General features: G+C 40.8%; 2 protein-coding genes across 11 annotated transcripts in view; one reads left to right on the top strand and one right to left on the bottom strand.

The window, feature by feature from the left end:
- ptpn20 (protein tyrosine phosphatase non-receptor type 20) overlaps positions 1–11,745 on the bottom strand; it is a 26,781-nt gene extending 15,036 nt beyond the window's left edge. For 4 of the 5 annotated variants that reach the window (XM_026189038.1, XM_026189039.1, XM_026189040.1 and 1 more), the window contains exons 1-25: positions 11,388–11,745; positions 9,124–9,271; positions 8,748–8,911; positions 7,949–8,014; positions 7,678–7,857; positions 7,444–7,519; positions 6,967–7,047; positions 6,666–6,741; positions 6,272–6,425; positions 5,935–6,006; positions 5,572–5,746; positions 5,225–5,360; positions 4,971–5,109; positions 4,722–4,874; positions 4,271–4,456; positions 3,994–4,156; positions 3,373–3,640; positions 3,209–3,288; positions 2,690–2,767; positions 2,468–2,575; positions 2,213–2,329; positions 1,881–2,089; positions 1,221–1,322; positions 861–954; positions 242–327 (exon numbers count right to left, since the gene is read on the bottom strand). In XM_026189038.1, the coding sequence (XP_026044823.1) occupies positions 242–327; positions 861–954; positions 1,221–1,322; positions 1,881–2,089; positions 2,213–2,329; positions 2,468–2,575; positions 2,690–2,767; positions 3,209–3,288; positions 3,373–3,640; positions 3,994–4,156; positions 4,271–4,456; positions 4,722–4,874; positions 4,971–5,109; positions 5,225–5,360; positions 5,572–5,746; positions 5,935–6,006; positions 6,272–6,425; positions 6,666–6,741; positions 6,967–7,047; positions 7,444–7,519; positions 7,678–7,857; positions 7,949–8,014; positions 8,748–8,911; positions 9,124–9,247 (3,087 nt within the window). In that variant the 5' untranslated portion in view covers positions 9,248–9,271; positions 11,388–11,745. Of the gene's footprint in view, positions 1–241; positions 328–860; positions 955–1,220; positions 1,323–1,880; positions 2,090–2,212; positions 2,330–2,467; positions 2,576–2,689; positions 2,768–3,208; positions 3,289–3,372; positions 3,641–3,993; positions 4,157–4,270; positions 4,457–4,721; positions 4,875–4,970; positions 5,110–5,224; positions 5,361–5,571; positions 5,747–5,934; positions 6,007–6,271; positions 6,426–6,665; positions 6,742–6,966; positions 7,048–7,443; positions 7,520–7,677; positions 7,858–7,948; positions 8,015–8,747; positions 8,912–9,123; positions 9,272–11,387 lie in introns of those variants that run through there. The other variant, XM_026189042.1, reaches the window with a different exon arrangement.
- mapk8a (mitogen-activated protein kinase 8a) lies at positions 11,698–22,119 on the top strand. 6 transcript variants are annotated; one of them, XM_026189058.1, is made up of 12 exons: positions 11,698–11,905; positions 15,535–15,701; positions 15,954–16,083; positions 16,225–16,283; positions 16,395–16,533; positions 17,196–17,361; positions 17,596–17,667; positions 18,429–18,611; positions 18,725–18,849; positions 18,976–19,039; positions 19,698–19,775; positions 20,229–22,119. In XM_026189058.1, exons 1-12 carry the CDS (start codon positions 11,870–11,872, stop codon positions 20,405–20,407), a joined length of 1,398 nt encoding a protein of 465 aa, XP_026044843.1. In that variant the 5' UTR covers positions 11,698–11,869; the 3' UTR covers positions 20,408–22,119. The 6 variants fall into 6 exon arrangements, with proteins under 6 accessions (XP_026044843.1, XP_026044837.1, XP_026044842.1 ...); XM_026189052.1 differs by lacking the exon at positions 17,596–17,667 and adding an exon at positions 17,978–18,049 and having other exon boundaries at positions 11,801–11,905; XM_026189057.1 differs by having other exon boundaries at positions 11,801–11,905; positions 20,224–20,312.

The raw sequence follows: 22,119 nt of genomic DNA, 5'->3' as shown, positions 1-22,119 counted from the left end.
CATTATGTTAACTTTTATGGTTTTATATTTAAGTTAATTTAACTAAAACAGACTCATTAGGGAAGGATTATCATCATGGATCACGAAAACATGGATTTAAAGAGATGAAGAAATACGTAACCTCTGTGAAGGACAGTCACTTAGCACTGATATTAATGTAATCATATCAGCAAACGAGAACATTTGTGTGTGTGATTGTGTTTCATTGCATGAGCAAGTGTTCATGCCCGTGTATGTATACCTCCCCAGTCCTCTTCAGGAACTCGACAGCTTGATGGTGAGTCACGCCCCTCAGGTTGGACCTGTCAACCTCCAGCAGTCTGTCACCTGTCATACGCACAAACACAAACCTCATCATCATTAGCAGCATCCGAACCGAAACGGTTTGCGATGTGTGTGCGTGTGTGTGTATATGTGTGATGACATATCACCAAACTTTAAAGTCTCTCCTGCTCACTGAGGCACGAAACAAGTCACAGCACAGAGGTTTACAAAATGTAAATAACAGCAACAGCAAATGTTTTATAATATAATTTCTCAAATACATTTTTATGATCTTTGGGGTTTAGACTTTTATTATCTTACTGTTCAATACACAATCACTTATGTAATATGCTGCATATGGAAGCTTAAGAACTTTTGTGTCAGATTCATACTTTATAATGCTGCGATGATGATGATGATGTTAGGGGGACTGTTATTAAGGATATAATTACAATGTAACAACTGATAAACTTAGAATTTATCCAGAATTTAGAAGTTTGATATGGATCCTGCACATTTTAATCATTTATTTTTTTATAACCCTTTACCTTTTTCAACACCTGATCATATCTTCTACTTCCAAATTAAAAGATTACCAATTTGAATGCGACCATCCTGCTCAGCAGCACCTCCAGGCACCAGACTCTTGATGTAAATGCCTCCATCATGCACATTAGTGTTAATTCCTCCCTTTGACAAGACAGAAAAAAAGAGGAAATTCATTTGGCTGACAGTAAAGCAGTGATCTGACAAAGTTTATATGATTCATATCAATTCAAATTCAGTAAGTCAAGATAAAGTATTTGACATCATATCAAGAACATATTGTATTTTTACAGCTTCCTTATCCAAAATGATTTTTCTTCAAAAATGATTCCGTAAAGAAACCAAACTCTACTTTCTTTTACAACTAGAGAAAATGAGGAAAGCACTCTTCATTAAAACATTTCACTCACAGCAACACTGATGCCAAGGCTTCCACTGCTTTTCTTCAGCTCCACTACAAACCGCTCGCCTGTTTTAAGGCTCAAGATAGAGGGCGACCGAGAGTAAATGTCCTGAAAAAGACGCAGAACAGAGGATTAATGTTAGATTACAAGAAATGATTTCATGAAAAATCACATACAGTAACATGAAAATGTATTGTAATGTTTAGAGGTTATTTCTGCAAGTAAAATGTGAAATTAAAAAACATTTTGATTTAGAGTGTTCGTACTTGTTACTTGAGACTTTTGCAAAATGTGGCAGTTATTCAAAACAATTCTGTAAATGTATGCAAGTTTAAATTAAGTGTCTGCAGCCTATAATATTATAGGTAACAGTGTAAATGTTGCAGTTATAATGACTTTGAAATAATTTAACATCTGTACTGAACTGAAAATAAATAGATCGTTAAAGTGTTCCTAAAAAAGAAAGGAATGAATGAGGGCATATCTTTGGGACACTTCTGAATCCTGTGAATGACGACATCTCTTAGTTTTATCCAATTAATGTGAGCACTTAATCTGTTTATCAGTTGGCATTGGACTCTAATATCAGCTTTGACAGCACTGCTTCTTTTAAAAACAGTAAAGTCAATCGTCTCTAACCGCTGTCTTCTGAGCACTGGTTCTAACCTGGGCATCGTGTATTCGCACCACAGGAATGTGAAGCTTCCTGTTGTGTTTTGGAGTTGCCATGCTGGACAATGTGATGACATCCTCGAGTTCCTCCACTCCGGGACGGTACTCTGTGCTACTCAGGGTAGTCTGTGACCCAAAGTTCCTCTCCAACGCTAATCCAAGAGTACTCTGACTCAAAGAACTTTGTCTGTCCTTCAGTGACTCTGAGAGGAAAACAACCAGGTGGCATTAAAACCATGAAATAACTACTACTCTGCACAGTATGATCTGATAATAATTTATAAATATTTGAAGGATGGACGGAGAAAGCAGTGGGCCGATCTTACGCTTAGGCTGGGACACAATGAGCTCCACCTCATCGGGGCTGCTCTGTAAGATGGCAGCAGCATCACTGAATGTCACTCCTTCCAAACTAGTCTTATTTAGTGAGATGAGACGTCCACCTGGAAAAATCAGCAAATCACCTTCAAGTCCTTATGACAGATCACGTCCAATCTAATTGTGTATCTTGCTCTAGATATTTTATTATACATTTTCATCCCGTATCTATATTTTTAATCTGCATCGTTTGAACTTTGCACCTGGTTTAATTCGTCCATCTTTCTCTGCAGGGCCATCAGGCACAATGGAAGCAATGAAGATCCCAAGGTCAAGTTTGCCTGTATTGTCCTCTCCCACTATCACAAAGCCTGAAACAGGAGCAGAGAATATGAAGACTTTTACTAAAGAATCACTTGTTGTTGCTGTTGTTGTTATACCAGGAATTTTATCTCTCTCAGCTAAATCTGAGCTAATAAACTCACCAAAGCCCAGTTTGGGATCTTTCTTCAGGGTCACGCAGACTATCTCTCTCTCTGGTGGGGTCCGGGTTGGTGTATCAACTGCAAAACGTATGTTTTTAATATGATAAACAGGCAGCAGTAAACTATTTATATACTTTGTTTGCCTCGTTATTGTGCACTGGGTCACAGGGGCAGGTCAAATGTATGGTGTGGGTTTAGGTCATAAACAGACCAAAACATTAAGACTTGTACACACTTTAGAAATGTTCAAATCAACATATCTGGAATTAGATCTAAACACATGAAGAAAACATGTGGACTCCACATAGGAGAGCCCCTACTGAAAAGAAGAAGAACTATTGTTGTGAGGGGACAATGTCAGCCAGACAACCAGACTGTCACTCTACTTTAACTCTGTGACCATCAAATTTCAAAAACCTAATATGACTTAGAGGCTACCAAACAGATGTCAGGTGCTCCATGCTGATTTAGTGTGTTACTCAAAGACTTGTTGTATTTATATTTTATTTGTCAGCTCACCTCGAATGGAGGATGAGGCATCAGAGTCCTGCTTCTGTAGTGACATACTGGACATCATCCTGGGAAGAAGCTCTGGCGTACTACAACATATGTTCACGGTAACATTTAGCTAAATCCACCTATATTTTTGTGATAATAACATGAAACTCATTATTAAGGGCTACCTCCAACACTGTCGCTCTTTTACATCCCTGAGGTCTCCCGTTTCGGGCAGATCCTTGTTCAGCTCTCTACTCATCTCTCTCCTCATCTCTCTCTGTTGGCGGAGCCGAGCCTCCAATTTGGCAGTCAGGTCGTCACAGGACTTGGACAGGGAGTCTGGTTGACCGGGCGCCAATCCTACATGGTTCAACATGCCCTCTGAGCAGGATATCCGCCTTAAGTTCAGGTTACGACCTCTGTAGGCGGATATGTACTTTTCCATGTTTTCATCTGGAGAAACAAAGTAGAATCAGGTGCTGCTTGCTCTTTGTTATACTTGGTTAAAACCTTTTTTTTAATATTAGCACTGCTAAACCCTGAAACAATATTTTTTGCTCACAGTACTCATTTCTTTCTCCATTTAGGAATAAATATGATCAGTTTTTCCTACCAATCCCATCTCCAGAAGAAATGAGAAAACAATCAATCAATCTAAGACAAGTTATCCTATCCAGTGAGAGAAGAAAAAACAAACACATTTTAAAGTCTTAATTGGGATCAGGCTGGACAGAGAAGAGCTCTTAGTCTGATTTCTCTTTTTTTTTTTGTGCAGTTTAAATTTTAAACAATCAAAATATTCCCACCTGGGATTAAGGTGTGGTTTAGCTGTCGTGACGTCATCTCGCTGTGAAACTTGTGCTGTGCCGAGCAAAGGTTCAGGAGGTATTGTGCTATTTTTGAGCTTTCCGTTACAAAACCATGCTTTTTCCCACTGGGGCCACCACACTCTATAATCAGTTTACGCCGCTGAAAGACATAAATCATTATTTAGTTCCTCTGAGCTTCATAGCAATACTACCTCTGCAAAGTAATGTCTTACACAGCTTAGCAAAGTCTGACTGAAAGGCCATATTTTTTTACCCCAGTGGATATGGAGTCAGTTTCCCTCCAGAGGAAGCGTCTGGTAACAGTCCGGACGTGGTTCTTCATCTCGTACACGATGATTCCTTTGGCACAGACTCCCAAGACCAACTCTCCAACCACCGACCTTTTCTCTCGCCCCACACGGTGGAACATAACTCCATACTCTGGTAGCTGCTGTGCAATCTGATGTGCACATGGTTTTCAGATTTTGTGGGACTCAAAATCTGGGAGTTTAGCTCTTGATCCTAACTCTCATATATACATGTATTTATAAACTAAGCAGGACAGTAAAACTGTCAAATTAAAAAAAAAAATAGTAGTAGTAATAAAAAAGTTCACCGAGACTTATGACTATAGCATACATACAGTAACTAAAGGACAATATAAGCTACTTTTTAAACGAGTCTGTGTACATGTGTGGGAATAAATGCATTATTAGTGTGGTTACCTTTAGGTACTCCATTTCTGCCTCTTCTGGCAGCATCTGTGCATGACTTGCATGTAGTCTTGGCAACTCTTCCTTGACGCTGGGCAGGGCAAGCTTCTCAAGCATCCTCTTGGACACATAGTGCTCTGGTTGGTAATAGTTCTTGCCATATAACTAAAAAAGAGACACAAAAAGGATGAGGATACACACTGACAGATAATGCTGCTCCTTAAAGACATGCTGCAAACATGATTGTTATGTCCTCTGTACCTCTGACATGTAATCACCAAACTCAGCCTGCAGCGCAAGAGCAGCCAGGAATAAGCCTGTCTCCTCATTACAGTAAAGCCTGTCCTCCAAGATATCCTTACGCAGCTGTAAGTAGTACTGGTGACGAGTCAGTTTGTGCCTAGGAAGGAGGAACAAAAAAAGAAGAAAAAAGGCAACAGTGGGTTTAACTAAATACATTTCTGAAAATGAGCTTCCTGCATATGAGTTAATCGTGAAACCACTGCAGCACTTACAGAATGAAGGAGATATCATCAACAAAAAATTTGACTCGAAGAAACACCAAAAAGGATGATATCTGCCCTTTTTTCCAACTGTCAGGGGCAACTTTGGAGATTTTTGTTTCATGTTCCAAAAAGAAATATTCATCATCTGCAGAATGCCAAAGAAAAGCTTCTTTAGCCACATTTGTCTGAAGTGACTAAAACATCCAGTTGCGGAAAGACAGATTCAAAGTCATTTCAGTTTTTTCTGGAAAGGTATTCAGATAAATTACATATTCAAATATTTTTTTTACTGTCAATCCTTTCTCACAACCAGTGCACTCAAGATAGATCAGGTCCTATTTATTATGGGCTCTTACCATCTAGGAAGGCAAGACCAAAGTAAAAGTGTTCCACCAAGTTTGCGTGCGCGACCACCATGTCAAACACATCTCTTGCTCTGGACTTAATATCACAGCGAACCACCACGTACTGTCCATTAGGCATCACAACAGTCACTTCTCTCTGAGACGAACATGAACGGCCCTTTCTGGACTGTGGCGTGTACACACAAAACACACAGACACACACGTACATGTACATACATATACAAATACTATACATGCAATTATGCAAATAGACACAGTTCAGCATGCGAGAAAGGAAAAGCTAAAAGAATAGGAGCAAACAGAAGTGTAAACCGAAATTGCTTATGGGCAAGTGAGCCGAGATTATTCATTTACCACAATAGATCCTGGAAGCTCAAGAACAATTTGTTGCTCATCTGGCATTCTGACGAACTCGGGACCCAATGCCTGGAAAATAAAATTAATTAAACAAAAAAAAATAATATGTATATATTATTAGCTGGAATACATCTGACAGGTTGTCATTCCTCACTAAATGATCAACTGTATACAGAGATTTTAGTTCACCTGCACTGACTACTCTACAGTTCACTGTCATTCTAATACAGCTACATGCACACAGATCCACAGCATGCACGTTTACTCCGTGCCCTGCAAAAACATTTCACTTGACTTATGTCACTGATACATTCAAGTTCGTTTCTGAGCTTACCTTAGATTTTCTCTGGCTCAGACTAAGCGAGGAGTCGCTGAATGTGATGGAAGGACTGTGAGATCTGCCTGATGTCTTCGGAGAGATGTCGTGATGGGGACTCCTACCGAGCCAACTGCAATTGCTGTCCCTGTGACGAACCCCACGAGGGATTCTGAAGGGAGAGAGGTGGGTGGGGAAGGACAGATTGTGTAATAGTTGTGCAGGCGAGTTGGAAAAGTCAAACAACGAGAAAATGTCAGATCCCCTCAAAGTCAGTACAGACAATAAGGACGGGGGAAATGAGGAGCGGAAAGATTTATCTGTGCTGACATGAATGCACAGATAGCATCCTTCTACACTCTTGGTAGAAGGTCCAGTGATGGTGTGTATATATGCATGCATATATACATGCCTTTCTAAAGAAGATTGGTACAACGATGTGGGAGAGCTTCTCGGTCTTTGTCTCCATGGTCTTTGAGGTAAACTCCCTATAAAACATATTAAAAATGTTGTTGTTTTTTAAATAGTACACATATATATGTTCTGACTGTAAAATGCATTAAACAAAAATAGATACAAAACATAAAAGCATGCATAATTCAAGGATTACATCCAGACACTAAAGTGATGCATTTTGACATGAAACAAACTTCTTTGAAAGACATCCTGTGACTTCTGTTCAGGATTTGGTTTCAGCCAAACGAAACGCATACCTGACTTTGAGTCAGAGTCCGTTGAATATCTTCTACCTTCAGCACTTCCTTCGCTGAAGTCTGAAAATGGCCCTCTCTTTCCTGTCATCCAGGTAAGAAATAAAAGATGACAGCAATGTTTAATCTGGTTCTTTGTCTCTGCTGCCCTGAGACACTAAGATGTTTGGACAGACCTGCAGGAGGTTTTAGCTTGGAGCATCTCGCTCAGTATCTGATTACTGGCTCTCGCAGGATCCTAATCCTGGGCTTGCTTTAGGTTAAGATTTTAATCCTGTTGTCCGGTGTTCAGTCTTGAGTCAAACCAACAGTGACTGCAGCTACGTCCAGGAAATATGTAGATGACACCTCTTAAAGGTCAAATTTATTTAGGACGCATTAGGATTATTTAGAAATTAAATGAAATGACTCAGCTTTTTATGTGTGTGTTGTATGGACCTAGTTTAAATCAAACATTTATCTCAACTGTATCACGCTCACCATGAAGTCTTTCTCTGATCATCAGACTTCTGCCGCTCAGAGGGACATTGCTGTCTGGCAGAGATGTCTGGTCCATCTGGAGGAAAAAGAACCCCTGCTATTCACAGACACTTTCATTTTTTTTTCATTAGTGCACAGTATGGCATTAATTTCACACACAGAATAGGCTGATGAGAACATAAAATATCATCAGACATGACCTTAGTGTAGAAAGTCTTTTTTTTTCCGACTCACTGATTCATGAAAAACCTCCTCCACCAGCTGCCTGATGACTTTGGCGGGGGGCAGCAGGATGGAGGCTTTGAGCTGGGATTCGCAGGCTTCCAGGATGGAGTTGAGGTTTACCCGGCGGTGAGACAGGTCCTCACACATGCTGAGGAGGAGGCTGTTTAGATGGTCACTCAACTGAACCGGCTGAAAGTGAGAATTTAAATAATAATTACAACAGCTGAGTTGTGATGGTTAATGAGAAAATAACTGATGATTTTATATAAGGGGCTACTACCTGATTTTGAGGTAGGTGAAAATCAACTGACCAGTAGAGAGTCATACCCAGTGAATACACCAGCATCTATGCAACAGATAAAACCAGGTTTACTTTTGCATTCCTTCATAATGTGTTATAATAGTGACGATACTTATATATGAATGAGAGTGAAGTTTTTCCAGTAAGAAGCAAGTAAGAGTAAGAACAAGATAGATACAGTAGATCAACGTGAGCTGGTTTGCACAGAGAATCTTTAAAACAATAAAAATAAATCTATTTCAAGCATGATTGATTAAATCGGGGGTATGCCATATACTGGATGTATAAAATAGAAATGCAGATTACTGAAGCAAAAGGGAGCAGGCAACAACACATTGTGCTTTCTTTTTTGGAGTTTTAAGGCATATTTCTTGAACATGAATTCTATATAGTGGTTTTTCAAATACGAAATATTGTTATATATATAAATGTATGATCATTTTCACATTATAATTTGTTTTTAATAGTTACTTTTTTGGACAATGTACACAAGTAAGGCTCACAAGTGCAGATTTCAGGTCGTGATTCTCTTTCTTCAGCCACTAGATGGCGCACTTACACCTTATTCGACCTTCAGCTCCAGACATCCTAAGATTTTCCACTCAATGAAAGAGACACATCAGTTTATGTCTGGATTGATTCTTAACGTCGCGAAGTCACTGCAGAGTTTAAAGTTGCTAATAAGCTGTAAAGCTACAGGCTCTAGTACTCTGCACTATTTGAGAAATCTGCCTTCCACTTTCACGTGAGATACGGGTACGAAAACACGCGCACTGACCCTCTCTGTGGCAGGTTTGGTTGAGCTGGCACGGCCCTGCAGCATCTCCGGAGCGGCGAATGTGGAAACCTCATCTGATAGGCCACAGTTCTTAAATGCTAAGGTACCAGTGGCTGACAGCAGCAAGGAGGTGGGGCTTATGATACTGCACATATTGTTTTGACCTGAAAAAAAGGAAACATTTATGTACTATCGGCTTTATTGTAGTCTTACACTAAAGTCCCACTGAGGGAAGCAAGAATGCACGATATGTTTAAATAGTTTCATAGATTTTCCACTGGCGCAACATGATAGTATGGTCGTGGCGTTATAAGGCATGATGTATGTGAGGCTAAAATAACAGGGAGTGAGGTGGGGAGGGTCCTAAATGCTTTACCCTTATAAGAGACATCCACTAAAGACTCTGCAGTGCCCAGCAGCAAGGACCAGACCTCCTCCTCCAGCAGAGGTCCCCCTCGTGCCTCCAGTACTTCAGCTAATGTAACAAACGTGCTGCTCATTCTGCACACACTCCACGTATGCACCTGAGGGGGAATGCACACGGAGAACATATGCATAATACACACCGTTACATATGCAAATTGCGACTCATTAGAGGCATTTTTGATAGTAATATTCTAAAGAGAGGGTTAATTTTCCTCGCTTTACATGCAAATCAGGTATGTACAAGAGGCTGTATGTGAAAGTAAGACATGCACACATGACACTTAGTTGTTATTCTTTATGCCAGAATTATTATATATTTCCCTCAATATTTTTGACTTTAGAGGGAGAGCTGTAAGAGATTCTGGGACATTTCATAAACACAAAAATCCTTTTCACTGATTCAGACTACTTTAGTGCTTTGATCTTACTGCCTGTCACTTTCTCTGCCACTCCCATCTACTAATTGGCTTTTCTCTGACCTGGGGGCAGTCCTGAGGAAGCTTTCATTCTTGCACCAAAGCAAGTGTGTCATTATCCCAAGTTAGTTTGTTACATACTATGCAGTTACCACATCTATATACAGCACTTTGAGTGCTGCATATAGATGTATTTTTCTTACTTTGAGCATTATGGTGGTTGCTGAGCAGTTTACTATTTTATATAGATGAACATCCAGTTGGACTGGACCTAAACTTGCCATTGTTTGGGACGACTGTGATAAAAACAAGTAATGACGCTTATGGGTGGTCTCAAATGGATAAACAGTCTTACTTGCTTTCTATGAAAACATGAGGAATAACACTGTGAGTAAAACAGACATGTTGATTTTCCCAAAGCTAAAGGTTAAACTGAGTTTTCTCAGTGGCCAATGGCAGAATCTGGTTGTTATTGGTGAATGATTAAGTCCAGTATAACCTGATCACCCGGCCTCTTATTCTACCAGATCGATTGGTTTTATTGTGACTCTAAGTTAGTCTAAATCTTTCAAAGCAGTAATATAATAGGCTTGTTTCTACAGATACAAACCAACCTAATTACTTTAGACCTGATTAAATCTCCCTCTTAAACTGAACTTATCCTTGGCTTACAAGATTAAATTCGGTAGCAAAAAACAAATACTCTAATCAAATTGTAAGGCTATGAGGTTTAAAATCTAAAATGATACAACTGTAAAATTACATCGATGAGATCATAGAATCATCCTGCTGCAGATTACAGAAGGGTGCTTTGAATGAACCTTAAAAGTATGAAATTTGTCTGTACCCCCACCGATCTAGTCTTCAGTAAAAGTTCAGCAACTGTGCTTCTGTAGAGCTATTAGAGTAACTTTTGTAAAGAGGCACACTGCTACTGGAGCCTGAAGAAAAACCTGGTTATTGGATGGTAGTTATAGCAACAATAGTTTTATGTGTTACTAAATTTGTGAGGAAACTGTAAGGGAATCATGCTGTACATACAACAACATGGATCTGCTGATGGTCTAGGTCAAGTATGTGAACTCACCATCAACATCAAACTTTCAGTTTCTATTAGAACATCTATATTCCCGTGCAGACAATGATAATTACATTATAATTGTAGAACATATAGACATTCATTTAAACTCATTATAATTGGAGCGTGCAAACACAGTGTTTTGTCCTTCATACATTATGTTTGGACTAAGATACGGAACATACTATGATTTAATGAACCACTAGATGACTAGCCTTCCTACACTGTTAGTAAAACATTCTTACTTAATCATGAAGCAGACAGACACTTGATGTAGATTCACATCCAAATGCTGCGATATATTCTGGGGAATTTAGGACATCACGCTTCTTCAAGGATCTAGGTCTCATGCAACCTTCTTTCTGGCTACAAGGTGAGAATAAACCCTACCTTCCAGTAATGTGAATCGAAAGTATGATACAGTGGGCGTAAAGCTATCATGGTGAGTGATTGTTTGTTGTGATTACAGCATAAGCAGTCTATAACATACAACCATTTTCACCCAGACCATTTTTGTCCTTACAGGCCTCAACATCACAGCTACACATTTTATAGTTCGTTCTCTTTACAGTCTTGTGGCTGTATCTCTGGGGTTTGTGCCTAAAGCAGATTAGATATCTTCTCAAATCTGCAATCAATAAAATGTAATTAAAATATGAAGACACCAGTATCACACATGTGGCAAACAGCAGTGTAAAATGAATTGATAAAGAGCGTTACCTGGTACCATATGTAACCTGTGTCAGCGGTCTGATCCTTAGTATTATCTTCAATACTCCCAGGGATTCAAAGTAATCCTCGTGATCATCGCATTGTTGTTTTGATGTCCTCGCTGTGAAGGCTGCTCGGTTCTGGCAGGCAATTCATCAATGACATTAACTATACATGGTGCCCCATTCATTTGCACTATTACCACACTCACCACGCTGAAGATCTGAAACTTTTTACTGTAATTGGCGCTATTCTTGGCGTCTCGTCTTTAAACACTTGATTGGATTAGCCCCGCGGTTTGACAACGACGGGTCAGAGCCACCAATAGCCGGTGGGGTGAGATCAGCTACACCGATTTAACTAATCCGTCTGACGCCCAAAGGTGCGGTGGATCCCCGGTGTTGGTGCGCTACAGAGAAGCCCGGGTAGAACGGACGATCTCGGCCACGCCAGTGGGCAGGAGCTCGCTGCTGTGGGGCTGCTCCTCAACAATGATCATAACACTGCGGGCTCTCTTCGAACAGGGGGTAAGAAACCGTAGTAGCCTCGTCTTGCTGCGGGAGTCTGTACTGGGACGTTTATCCATCGCTGTCCAGGTCGGGGTTTTTTTTTTGCGCGCAGCTTGTCTCTGCAGGGTCTGTACCTACGCAGGGACAAAGATGAATAACGACCGTCCAGGGTTGTGAGGTGGGCGCTGGGAGAATTTAAACTACTCAGCGCTAAGTTAACATAATTTTATCTCATGTCCTTACTCAGTCACATGCCTTCGCAGGCTCCGTGCAGCGTACGCTGGTGTAGTGTACGCCGGTGTGGGTGAAGGAAGGAACTGATGGATGGACTGTAGATGGTACCCTTTTTCATAATATGCTGTGGATTTCTGCAGAGCATTCATCCTTTACAAATTACCCAACAGCTTACAGGGGATAATAAATATTGACTTCGATTCAATATCATATCTTCTGTTCCGCTACATCAGTGACTATTCCGGGAAAATACGAGTCCAACTTTGAAATAATTTTATTGAAACCACTGTAATATAGCATATATATGATAAATACTGACAGTTTAACTAAGGTAAAATAGAAATTTAAACTAGCATCATTGATGTAAGAAACCCATCATTTACTACGTTGAAAAATGGATAGATAGATAGCTAGATAGCTAGATAGCTAGATAGATAGATAGATAGATAGATAGATAGATAGATAGATAGATAGATAGATAGATAGATAGATAGATAGATAGATAGATAGATAGATAGATAGATAGATTGATTAAAGGAAATATCTTCAGTTCTAGACTATTAAAAATATCCGAATAACCTAACAGACTTGACAAAGGAGGGAAAACAGTATAAAAAAACTATGAATTCCCTTTGCTTGAAGCTGTTCCAGAGCTTCACTTCATACCTTCACGTCATACCCCTGTGAAGGATTTGCAACAAGGTCAGTTTTAGGAAGAGGTTGGGATCTGTTTCCAAGGTGTTTTGTTTTGGACACTATTCTGTCTGACCTGTGTGTTCAGTGATCCACACAGCCTGGAACTTCCACTGTCTTTATGGCTGTGTGGGTAAATTGTATGACATTCACTTTGATTATTCACTTTTCATTACAAACTGAAAGCTGGAAATCACATTTCTGCATTGCTGAGCTTTGTTGACTGGAAGTATGATCATTATTTTTAGGGCTCTGATTAATTTCCCTTAACAATAGAATATTTATTAATTTTCGGCACTGCCACTGTGTTCATAACGAGTATAAAGCATGCAGAATAAATATATTTTTCAAACGGAAGTTGGCCAAAACTATTTTTAAATAGCTGGATACATAAGCGGAAGCGAGGATGGATGTAGGAGGAGGAGGTGGGTGTGTCTCTGTGCACGAGTGACGTCTTGTTGGTGGGACGCATGCCCCGTGCGCACTGCGCGTCCCGGCCTGTCAGTGGCAGTCAGATGGAAACGTAGGCAATAAATTTGGTGAGGTCATGTATTTTTAAGCCGCGCAGCCGAATAAATGATCATTCAGCGGCGGCATAAACAAATAGCCCGCAGCCCCGGAACGTTTCACCGCTGAACGAGCAGCCGGGGGATCGATAGTTTGATGATTTGATGACAGAGGTAAGAGGAGGATTCGCACCTCCGCTCCTCAGACGTGCTTATTGTTTGGTCGTGGGGGGAGGGTCACAAGTGGCTACGTTCACGCCGCTTCACCGAGCGGCTGTTGTGTTACATTGTAGCCTCACTGATTAACAGAATCCCTCTTGTTTGTTTTAAATGTCGTCAAAGTCTGATAGTCCGTGTACGGTTCGCTCACAGATTCAGGGAGAAGCCGACCGGTGTCATCACCGACTGTGTCAAAATCAGGGCCTGGCTGTCATATCGCGATGTGGCCGTTATTATCACCGTCAGCTATCTCTGCCATCGACTGGACAAGGCAGAGGGGTCGTGTGTCCAAGGTTAACACTCTGACATGGGTTGAAGATGAATAATAGCGGTCCTTCACTCGGTCTCTGTTATTAATGTGTATCGCTGAGGCGCAGCGCGGTCATTTTCTTCTTGTAGTCTTTTTCCGTACATTCTCTGCGCGTATGCGCTGGAAAGCAGGTTGTCTAAACTTTTGATTGAGCATATTTTAAGGTTGCTATATGACAAAAAGTGTCCACGAGGCAAACTCTAATAAACATGTACATGGCTGACATATCCCTTGTGTCTGTTGATGAGTGATGCATGTAAGCTGGGACAATGGGAGATTGTATTCTGCTGTGGTAAATTGCAAATGCTGGTTTTCTTGTGTTCATGTTTATATGTATCGCTAGGAGCTGACTGAATGAAGTATGGACTTTGGAAGCTATTTGTTAAATCGATAGAGTGAAGCAACTTTTTCTTTTTATAGAAAATAAATGGTGAATCATTAGAAGGCAGTGAACTCTGTGAATGACCTGCTGTATTTGTGCTTTTGCAGAAAGCCTGGGGCTGCTCGATGATTCGCAGCACTCTGCATGCCTTTAAATCCGTCCAAACTCCCAGCTTCTTGAGTGCTGCATGAGACTACTAATGTGGCTGCTGCAACCCTTATAAATACTGCAGCTGACACATAACTGCAATCTAGCAGTGAGGCAATTGATTTTAGGGGAATTTGCTGCTGCCACGTGCAGTTCTAGGCATCAATACCGGTTATTTCACATTAGGGACATTGATATTAACACAGTGTGTGACCAAGTATGAATATAGGGCACAAGAAGATATCAAGTGCAATTTCCTCACTGTAATAATCTGGCCCGAATTATCATCACAGATAGCCATTACTGCAAAAAATAATGGCTTAGATCATCCGTCATATGTGCAGCTAATAACTATTCATATCACGGCCATCGCTACATACCAACAGCGGTGCCGTTTAAGCCGTCATAACTTGGATGAGCACAATTGTCTTCCGGTCTGGAATATAAAAAGAAGCAGCATGTCTATTTTCATATTGTGAGGGAGGTGGATGTTATGGACGTCTTTGTGACGTTGGAGGAACAGAAGGAGAGCTGACTCACTTCATTCTGGCAATTATATCCCTCATATGGACTGTCTGTCGGAAGAGTGGAAGAATGAGAATGGGGAGGGTGATTATGTCACTTATGTAAGAACTGAAGAAAGTGAAAGGAAGCTGCTTAGTTTTTCTCCTTTTTTAGGTTTTAGGCGTTTCAGTTTGATGAACATCGTGCGCACCAGTCGGCATCCATGTGTTGTGTATTATCTGGGCTCGCAGTCTCATGGTGGAAACTGACCCAGTTAACATGTGCCCGTGGAGGATCTGCTTGTAGAACTGAGCTGGATTCCTGGGCTGGGGTCCAAACTCAGCGGAATTATCACCGGGCTTGATTTTCCATGTGATAGAGTCACTCTCTGAGTTGCTTCATATGATGAAGTAGACCTCCCCGCGGCCTGCTGTTCTGCCACCACGGCTGACGATATCAAATCTGCCGTCTTGGTGCGTTTCAGAGTTTGCTGAGATGAGGAATTGCCCGCAATGCTTTTAGTGTGAAATTCAGCACTCTCTTTTCTCCTTTACTCCTAATCTGCTTTCTCTGGAGCAGGGAAGGACAAGTGGGATATCTATTGTGTAGTTCTGGCTCTGCAAAATATTTAAACGCGTCTCCGTCTCCACAGAGGACATTTTTGGATGCACAGAAGGCAGTAATCAAAGATTTCACCATGAATAAAAACAAGAGAGAAAAGGAGTTCTACAGCGTCGATGTGGGGGACTCAACATTCACCGTGCTGAAGCGATACCAGAATTTAAGACCCATTGGATCAGGAGCACAGGGTATCGTCTGGTGAGTGGTTCAGCCTCATTCTTATTCAGTCAACAGCTGCTTGGAGAAATAGCGGTCACTCTTTCCATTAGTCCACGACAATCTAATTTAATGACACCTTCTGTTACTGATAAAACTAAAATTCAAGCCCACATCAGTTGTAAATTGTGCCACTTTATGTTACAAGCTCAGACCTCGAAGGTGTTGAACTTGAGTATCGTTATTTTTTTATCATGTCTTACACCCATTTATGCTGATTTATGTGCTCTTCAGCTCTGCTTACGACCAAATCCTTGAAAGAAATGTTGCCATCAAGAAGCTGAGCCGGCCGTTTCAAAATCAGACCCACGCCAAGAGGGCGTACAGAGAGCTAGTCCTAATGAAATGTGTCAATCACAAAAATGTAAGTGGGCTAAGTACTCAGATACTTTTCACCAGTAGGAGACATTGTAATGGTTTCAGTGTGTTTGAGTGTGCGTGCGACCCAAGTTGTATTTTATTTTGAAATGCCACGATTTTGATTAATGCAACTTTATACCCGCAGATCATTGGTCTGTTAAATGTATTTACACCACAAAAATCATTCGAAGAATTCCAAGATGTGTAAGTATCAAGTTACACAGGCAGTGTACAATCTAAATATAATAAATCCTGTCACGTGTTTTCTTGAAATGCCTCTTTAGCTTAAACTGTAAATGGTTTCCGCTCCGTCAGATACTTGGTGATGGAGCTGATGGATGCCAACCTGTGCCAGGTCATACAGATGGAGCTAGACCACGAGAGGCTCTCCTATCTGCTCTATCAGATGTTGTGCGGAATAAAACACCTCCATGCTGCCGGCATCATTCACAGGGTAAGCATCAGCTGGCCATGAACACACACACTAATGCCAGGGAGTGTTCTGACCTGTTAAACCTGCTGTGATACTTGACGCTGAGGTGTTAGGGCAAACGGTCATCCGGCACGCCTTTAAGTGGTGAATGCAGTCTTTCAATACAGTTTTAATGACTAAACCCCAACAGAAATCGGATTACTTCATAATTATATTGTTATTATAAAGCATATGTTGTTATAGCTACTAAATGACAGAGCAAACATTCCTAATAAAACATCTTTGAACAAAATCCTGATTTTCTATCCGTTCTTGTAAGCTGATACAGACTTCTCACCTCCTCTGACGATGGAAGCTGAATCATTTTCTCATATGGATCAGTGAGAAGCAGGTGTGAAATGAATGGGTGCGCTGTGATTTACAAGAGCAACGCATCAGTGCTGCAAGAAACATGCAGCCAAGTGTGCTTGTGGCACCGATACCTGACAATTGCCGCTTACTGACACGAGTATTGATCAAACATTGTTCAAGAAAGAAGCATTATTTTCTCCTTAGCATGAAACATCAGCCTGTTGCCATGAGATTTATGTGAAAGTGAGGAAAGCATCTCAGTAAACACGTCTGCCTTTTGTTGAAACGGAGAAGGAGGTTCTAAGCCTTTTTGCTTGTTTGCTCCTCTGTAGGACCTCAAGCCCAGTAATATTGTCGTCAAGTCAGACTGCACACTAAAGATTTTAGACTTCGGCTTGGCTCGGACAGCTGCGACGGGCCTCCTGATGACACCGTATGTAGTTACACGGTACTACAGAGCACCTGAGGTTATCCTGGGCATGGGCTACCAAGCCAATGGTGGGTGATTTCCTTTGTGCTGTATCTTATTAGTCTACACCGTCTGCCTTTTTAGATTTTCAGTGTAAAAAAATGAACTTCCGTTGCACCATAGTATGAGGCTTTAGAGATAAATCTTGCTTGCTTTAAGCTGCATGCTTCTTTACACAAAGGGAAATTGCTTGCTAACTCACCTTTTATATATAACTAACCTGTTGCTGTGCATTCTCCTTACCTCTTATTGGCTTTGTTCAGTGGACATATGGTCAGTGGGCTGCATACTAGCGGAAATGGTTCGGCATAAAATCCTTTTCCCAGGAAGGGACTGTATCCTTGTGTCTTTTAAATTCTTCCTCGCCGTTTTTTTTAACAGTCTTTTATAAAGTTTCTGTCAGATTTTTCTCTGTTTCATCATCACGTCATTAACTGTCTGTTCAACAATGCTTTCTCCCACTCGAGCTCACCCACATCCGGCTGTCGCGGCTTCGCTTCTGTTCTAATCGCCGCACCTCTTCTGTTCCGTTTTACATTCTTCTCACTTTGTTTTATTTTTGTTCATTTGTGTCCTTTTTTTCCCTTCTCTTCACCGTTTTTGTTTGCATGTCCACCTCCCTGCCATCTAAATGTCCACCTTCAGTGGATGTATGGTCAGTGGGATGCATTGTGGCTGAGATGATCAGGGGAAGTGTGTTGTTCCCTGGCACTGATCGTATCCTTCCCCATCATTGATTTATCACTGTGTCATCACTTCATCTAGTGTGAAGAGATCCACCACCATCCCGAGAGTTTTTCACTCCGCCATTCCACCAACATTACCTCTGTCATTCCTTTGCTGCTTCCACATATCGAGATAAAATGCAGGCAAATCTAGATAATAAATGGTGGTAGCCGGCGAGAGAGTACACACTATAGTTATTTATTGGCTGAATAGAAAAGAAGTGAATAGCCATGCCACCATAGATCCTGTGTGCAGATATGTGAGTAGAGCTGTTAGTGTTTGCACCTCAAAGAAAGCTAAATGTCATGTTGCCCTTATGGTCTTTTGGAGCGTATGTATGTGGCCTTTTCCCTTAACATTTACGCTTCAGACATCGACCAGTGGAACAAGGTAATTGAGCAGCTAGGTACTCCATCTCAGGACTTTCTAATGAAGCTGAACCATTCAGTAAGAACGTACGTAGAAAACAGGCCCCGCTATGCTGGATACAGCTTTGAGAAACTCTTCCCAGATGTTCTCTTCCCTGCCGACTCTGATCACAACAAACTGAAAGGTGGTGTTTCTTGTCATGACTTAAACAACCAATAACTGATTCATCAAATGACATCCTTGTGATCAATAGCACGGGATCTTAATTGCCATCATTTTTTTTGTTAACCCCCACAGCAAGCCAAGCTAGAGATCTCTTATCCAAGATGTTAGTAATTGATGCCTCCAAGCGTATTTCGGTAGACGAGGCCCTGCAGCACCCCTATATTAACGTTTGGTATGATCCAGCTGAAGTGGAAGCGGTAAGTGGATCGCCGATACTGCGTGATTCTTGAATGTGTTACATGAGATTTTAATCACTTTCAGTGGAAACTTGGCATCACTCTTGTACCACCAATGTGCCATTTAAACCATTTTTTCGTTCTCAGCCCCCACCAAAGATCCCGGACAAACAACTGGATGAACGGGAGCACACTGTGGAAGAGTGGAAAGGTTAGACAGCTTCCTGTGACTGTAAATGTTTGACTCTTAATTTATTATTTACCTGCCAGACAGAAGCCACACAGAAGTGAACCAGAAAGCTATGATGTTTGAAAGTGATACTTAGTATGATGTGCACGCTGTGGCAAATTACCAGGTGGTCAGAGTTTGTGATAAGGATGTTATGAATGGTGATGAAGCGACCTAATCAATTTCTATTAAAATAAAGCACAAAAAAACATATCCAAAGAGATCCAGTAGAGCAGGATTGACTGTATAAATGCAAAGAAACATCAGGTGAAGCTCTGCATCTTTGCCATGGCTGCCAGATGGTGTATTTAGTGACTTTAGACACCTTTTTAAAGCCTCTCAGTTAGTGTTTTCCACTGTGGAAAACCTGACTCTATTGGGCATGAGAGGACTTAAGATTGTGAGTAAATATCACTTTCAGTTATGCAGCAGGATGAGCTCATCCTTATCCCTGCCAGGTGATAATGACCCCTCAATCATTTTTAGAAGGGTCACACCAGCACAGCCAGTCCAAATTAGTAACATGTTGCTATTTGGACCGTACAGTATGCAGTACACTCTAGCTATACGGGAAAGCATATGATGATTCCTCTTTCCCTCCCACCAGATTGAATGAAAACAAATTTCCTTTTTTTTGCAGAGCTGATTTATAAGGAAGTGAGTGAATGGGAGGAATGGAAAAGGAACGGAGTTATAAGAGGCCAGCCGTCTCCTTTAGGTGAGTGATCTTGAGAACTTAGGGAGATAAGAAGGTGGAAAGGATTCATCTGCAATATTTTTTTTTCACATAATGTTTGTTTATCAGATAACAAGACAAGTTGTAGTTTCATAAGATTCAGACACCCACTCTCTGTGCATGACTGAGTAATGCACAAATGGTTTATTAGTAAAACCAGTGAGACATCAGGATGGACTGCACTGATATATCTTGGCTTTCTAGTCTTACTGACCTCTTAGAGGGCTATACAGTACGAGCTGAAGAGAGTGGGATTGACCCACTTAACCTCCCGAGCCAAAGTAAATGATGCACATCCTGCTTGCCCAGTCCCATCCTAATATAAATCATTTGTAGCAGAAAGTAGCTTATTTTCTTGTAAAAGACCAGAAAATATCACTAACCTGTGTATTTTTGACGAAACGTAGGCGTTGATGTGTGTTTTTCGCAGCACAGGTGCAGCAGTGATTGACAGCCCTCCTCAGCCCACATCTTCCTCTTCCTCTTCGGCCAACGACATCTCGTCCATGTCCACAGAGCCCACTGACCCAAGCAGTGACCCCACCATGACCTCGGAAACAGACAGCAGCTTAGACGGTCACACCTCTTTGGGCGCGCTGGCCTGCTGCAGATAACGTTAGACACGCGGTGCACATACACGCGAACAACGCGGAAATGTCCTTTCTCATCAGCGTGTGTGATGGGAGAGGGTTTAGGCCAATGAAACTTGTCATGTTAGTTTGTAGAGCCGTGCTTTTTAATGTACAGATTGTCCCCCCATATAAAGCTGTAAATGACTGTGGTTTGCAATTGTATCATTATTACTGTATTTTTGCTGCAGAGAGTTTTGATGTGAAACTGTGATGTATGTTATGAAAGAGACGGATCTGATTTTTTTTTCTTCTTTTTTTAGCTAGTACTAAAAATTCAGATGCCATACCGTTAGCACTACCATTATGTTGAGTATATTTTTGTATAGTTTTTTCTTTTTGGGTGGGGGGTGGGTTGGGTGGGGCATTTGAATGAACACTAATTCTGTCTAACAGTAAACTATAGCACACTTGATCTTGGATCTTGATGCAAACCGATGATTTTATTTTGATATTGTTCCTCATCTTGTAGAAAGTGCCCCTTGCTGCATCCAAGTTAGCATATTTATAGCAAACAGTCTAACGGTCAATGCCCTGACACTGACCTTTTTTTTGTTACTATAGCATACTGTAAACTGATTGTATTCTGACTAGTTCTTTTACTTAGATGTAATTTGTAGTTGACGGTCTGTTGGATGAGCAAGAGCTGGATGAAAAGAGAGCGAGTAGAAATGTAGAATGAGTCGATGATTACTGTGAGCGCTGTAACAACCCTACTGGCTAGATTGAGTGCTGTTTTGGGGACATCACCAGACACCAAGTCTAAATTAGTCACTTTATCCTACTGTCTGATATTATCTACAGCTGTCTGATATTTAAGATATTTAATTTAAGTGCCCTTACTCAATTCCATGATTTTTAGTTCTCTTCCATTGCCGATGCTCCTCTCTTCTGTGGTGCATCTTTCTGAGTTCTACCTCACACATGCACTCATTCAAACATGTTTGTGAAGAAACAGTATCTTGGCACACATCATTTTGAAAGAAATGCAAAAAAGTATATATTTTTTTCTGTATTGTTTTCTGTATTTATTTATTTATTTGTTTATTTCAAGCTAGGATGCATTGTATGTAATGTACATTTAATCCAGAAGCACTATTTATATGCATTTTGTTTTCTGTGCAGTATAGTTCATGGATTAGTAAAGTTAGTGACAGATCTGTACATTTTACTGTAGATTGCACTGTACTTATGCTTTCAGAGAGTTGGGAAACAGACATTTGCTTTTGCCAGGATAACTTTTTGTAAGGCTCAAATTCCCAAAATGTCCTTTTTGCCTGATTTTTTTTTTCATGGTAGGGCACTCCAGGCAGTAACCCCTAGCATCAGCTCCCAAAATGCACTTTGGGGAATGTGACGCTGTCCTGACTCTTGGCCACAATTCAACTTTTTATTCTTTTTTTATTTTTTTGCTCCTCCTTCATTGTCCTTAGAAATAAAACCAATAGAAGAGACTAAGCAGGATTTTGCCTCTGAGTAAATCTGATATTAGTGCAGGTACACGTGGGGAAAAAAGAGCCATTCAGCACTACTGGTACAATGCATTCTTCTGATTGGCCAAACACTGTCAGCAACGAGTTAACCTTTTATGGTGTCTTTTGGGAAGGTCACTTGCCTCACTAACAGACCAAATATATACATCAGAAAATGGAAACTGTCAACCTTCAACTCCTGCAAATAAAAGAGTTGAATTTTAA

This window comes from Astatotilapia calliptera, chromosome 13, assembly GCF_900246225.1.
Source record: "Astatotilapia calliptera chromosome 13, fAstCal1.2, whole genome shotgun sequence".
NCBI lineage: Eukaryota > Metazoa > Chordata > Actinopteri > Cichliformes > Cichlidae > Astatotilapia > Astatotilapia calliptera.
This window is presented reverse-complemented; position numbering and strand designations above follow the sequence as displayed.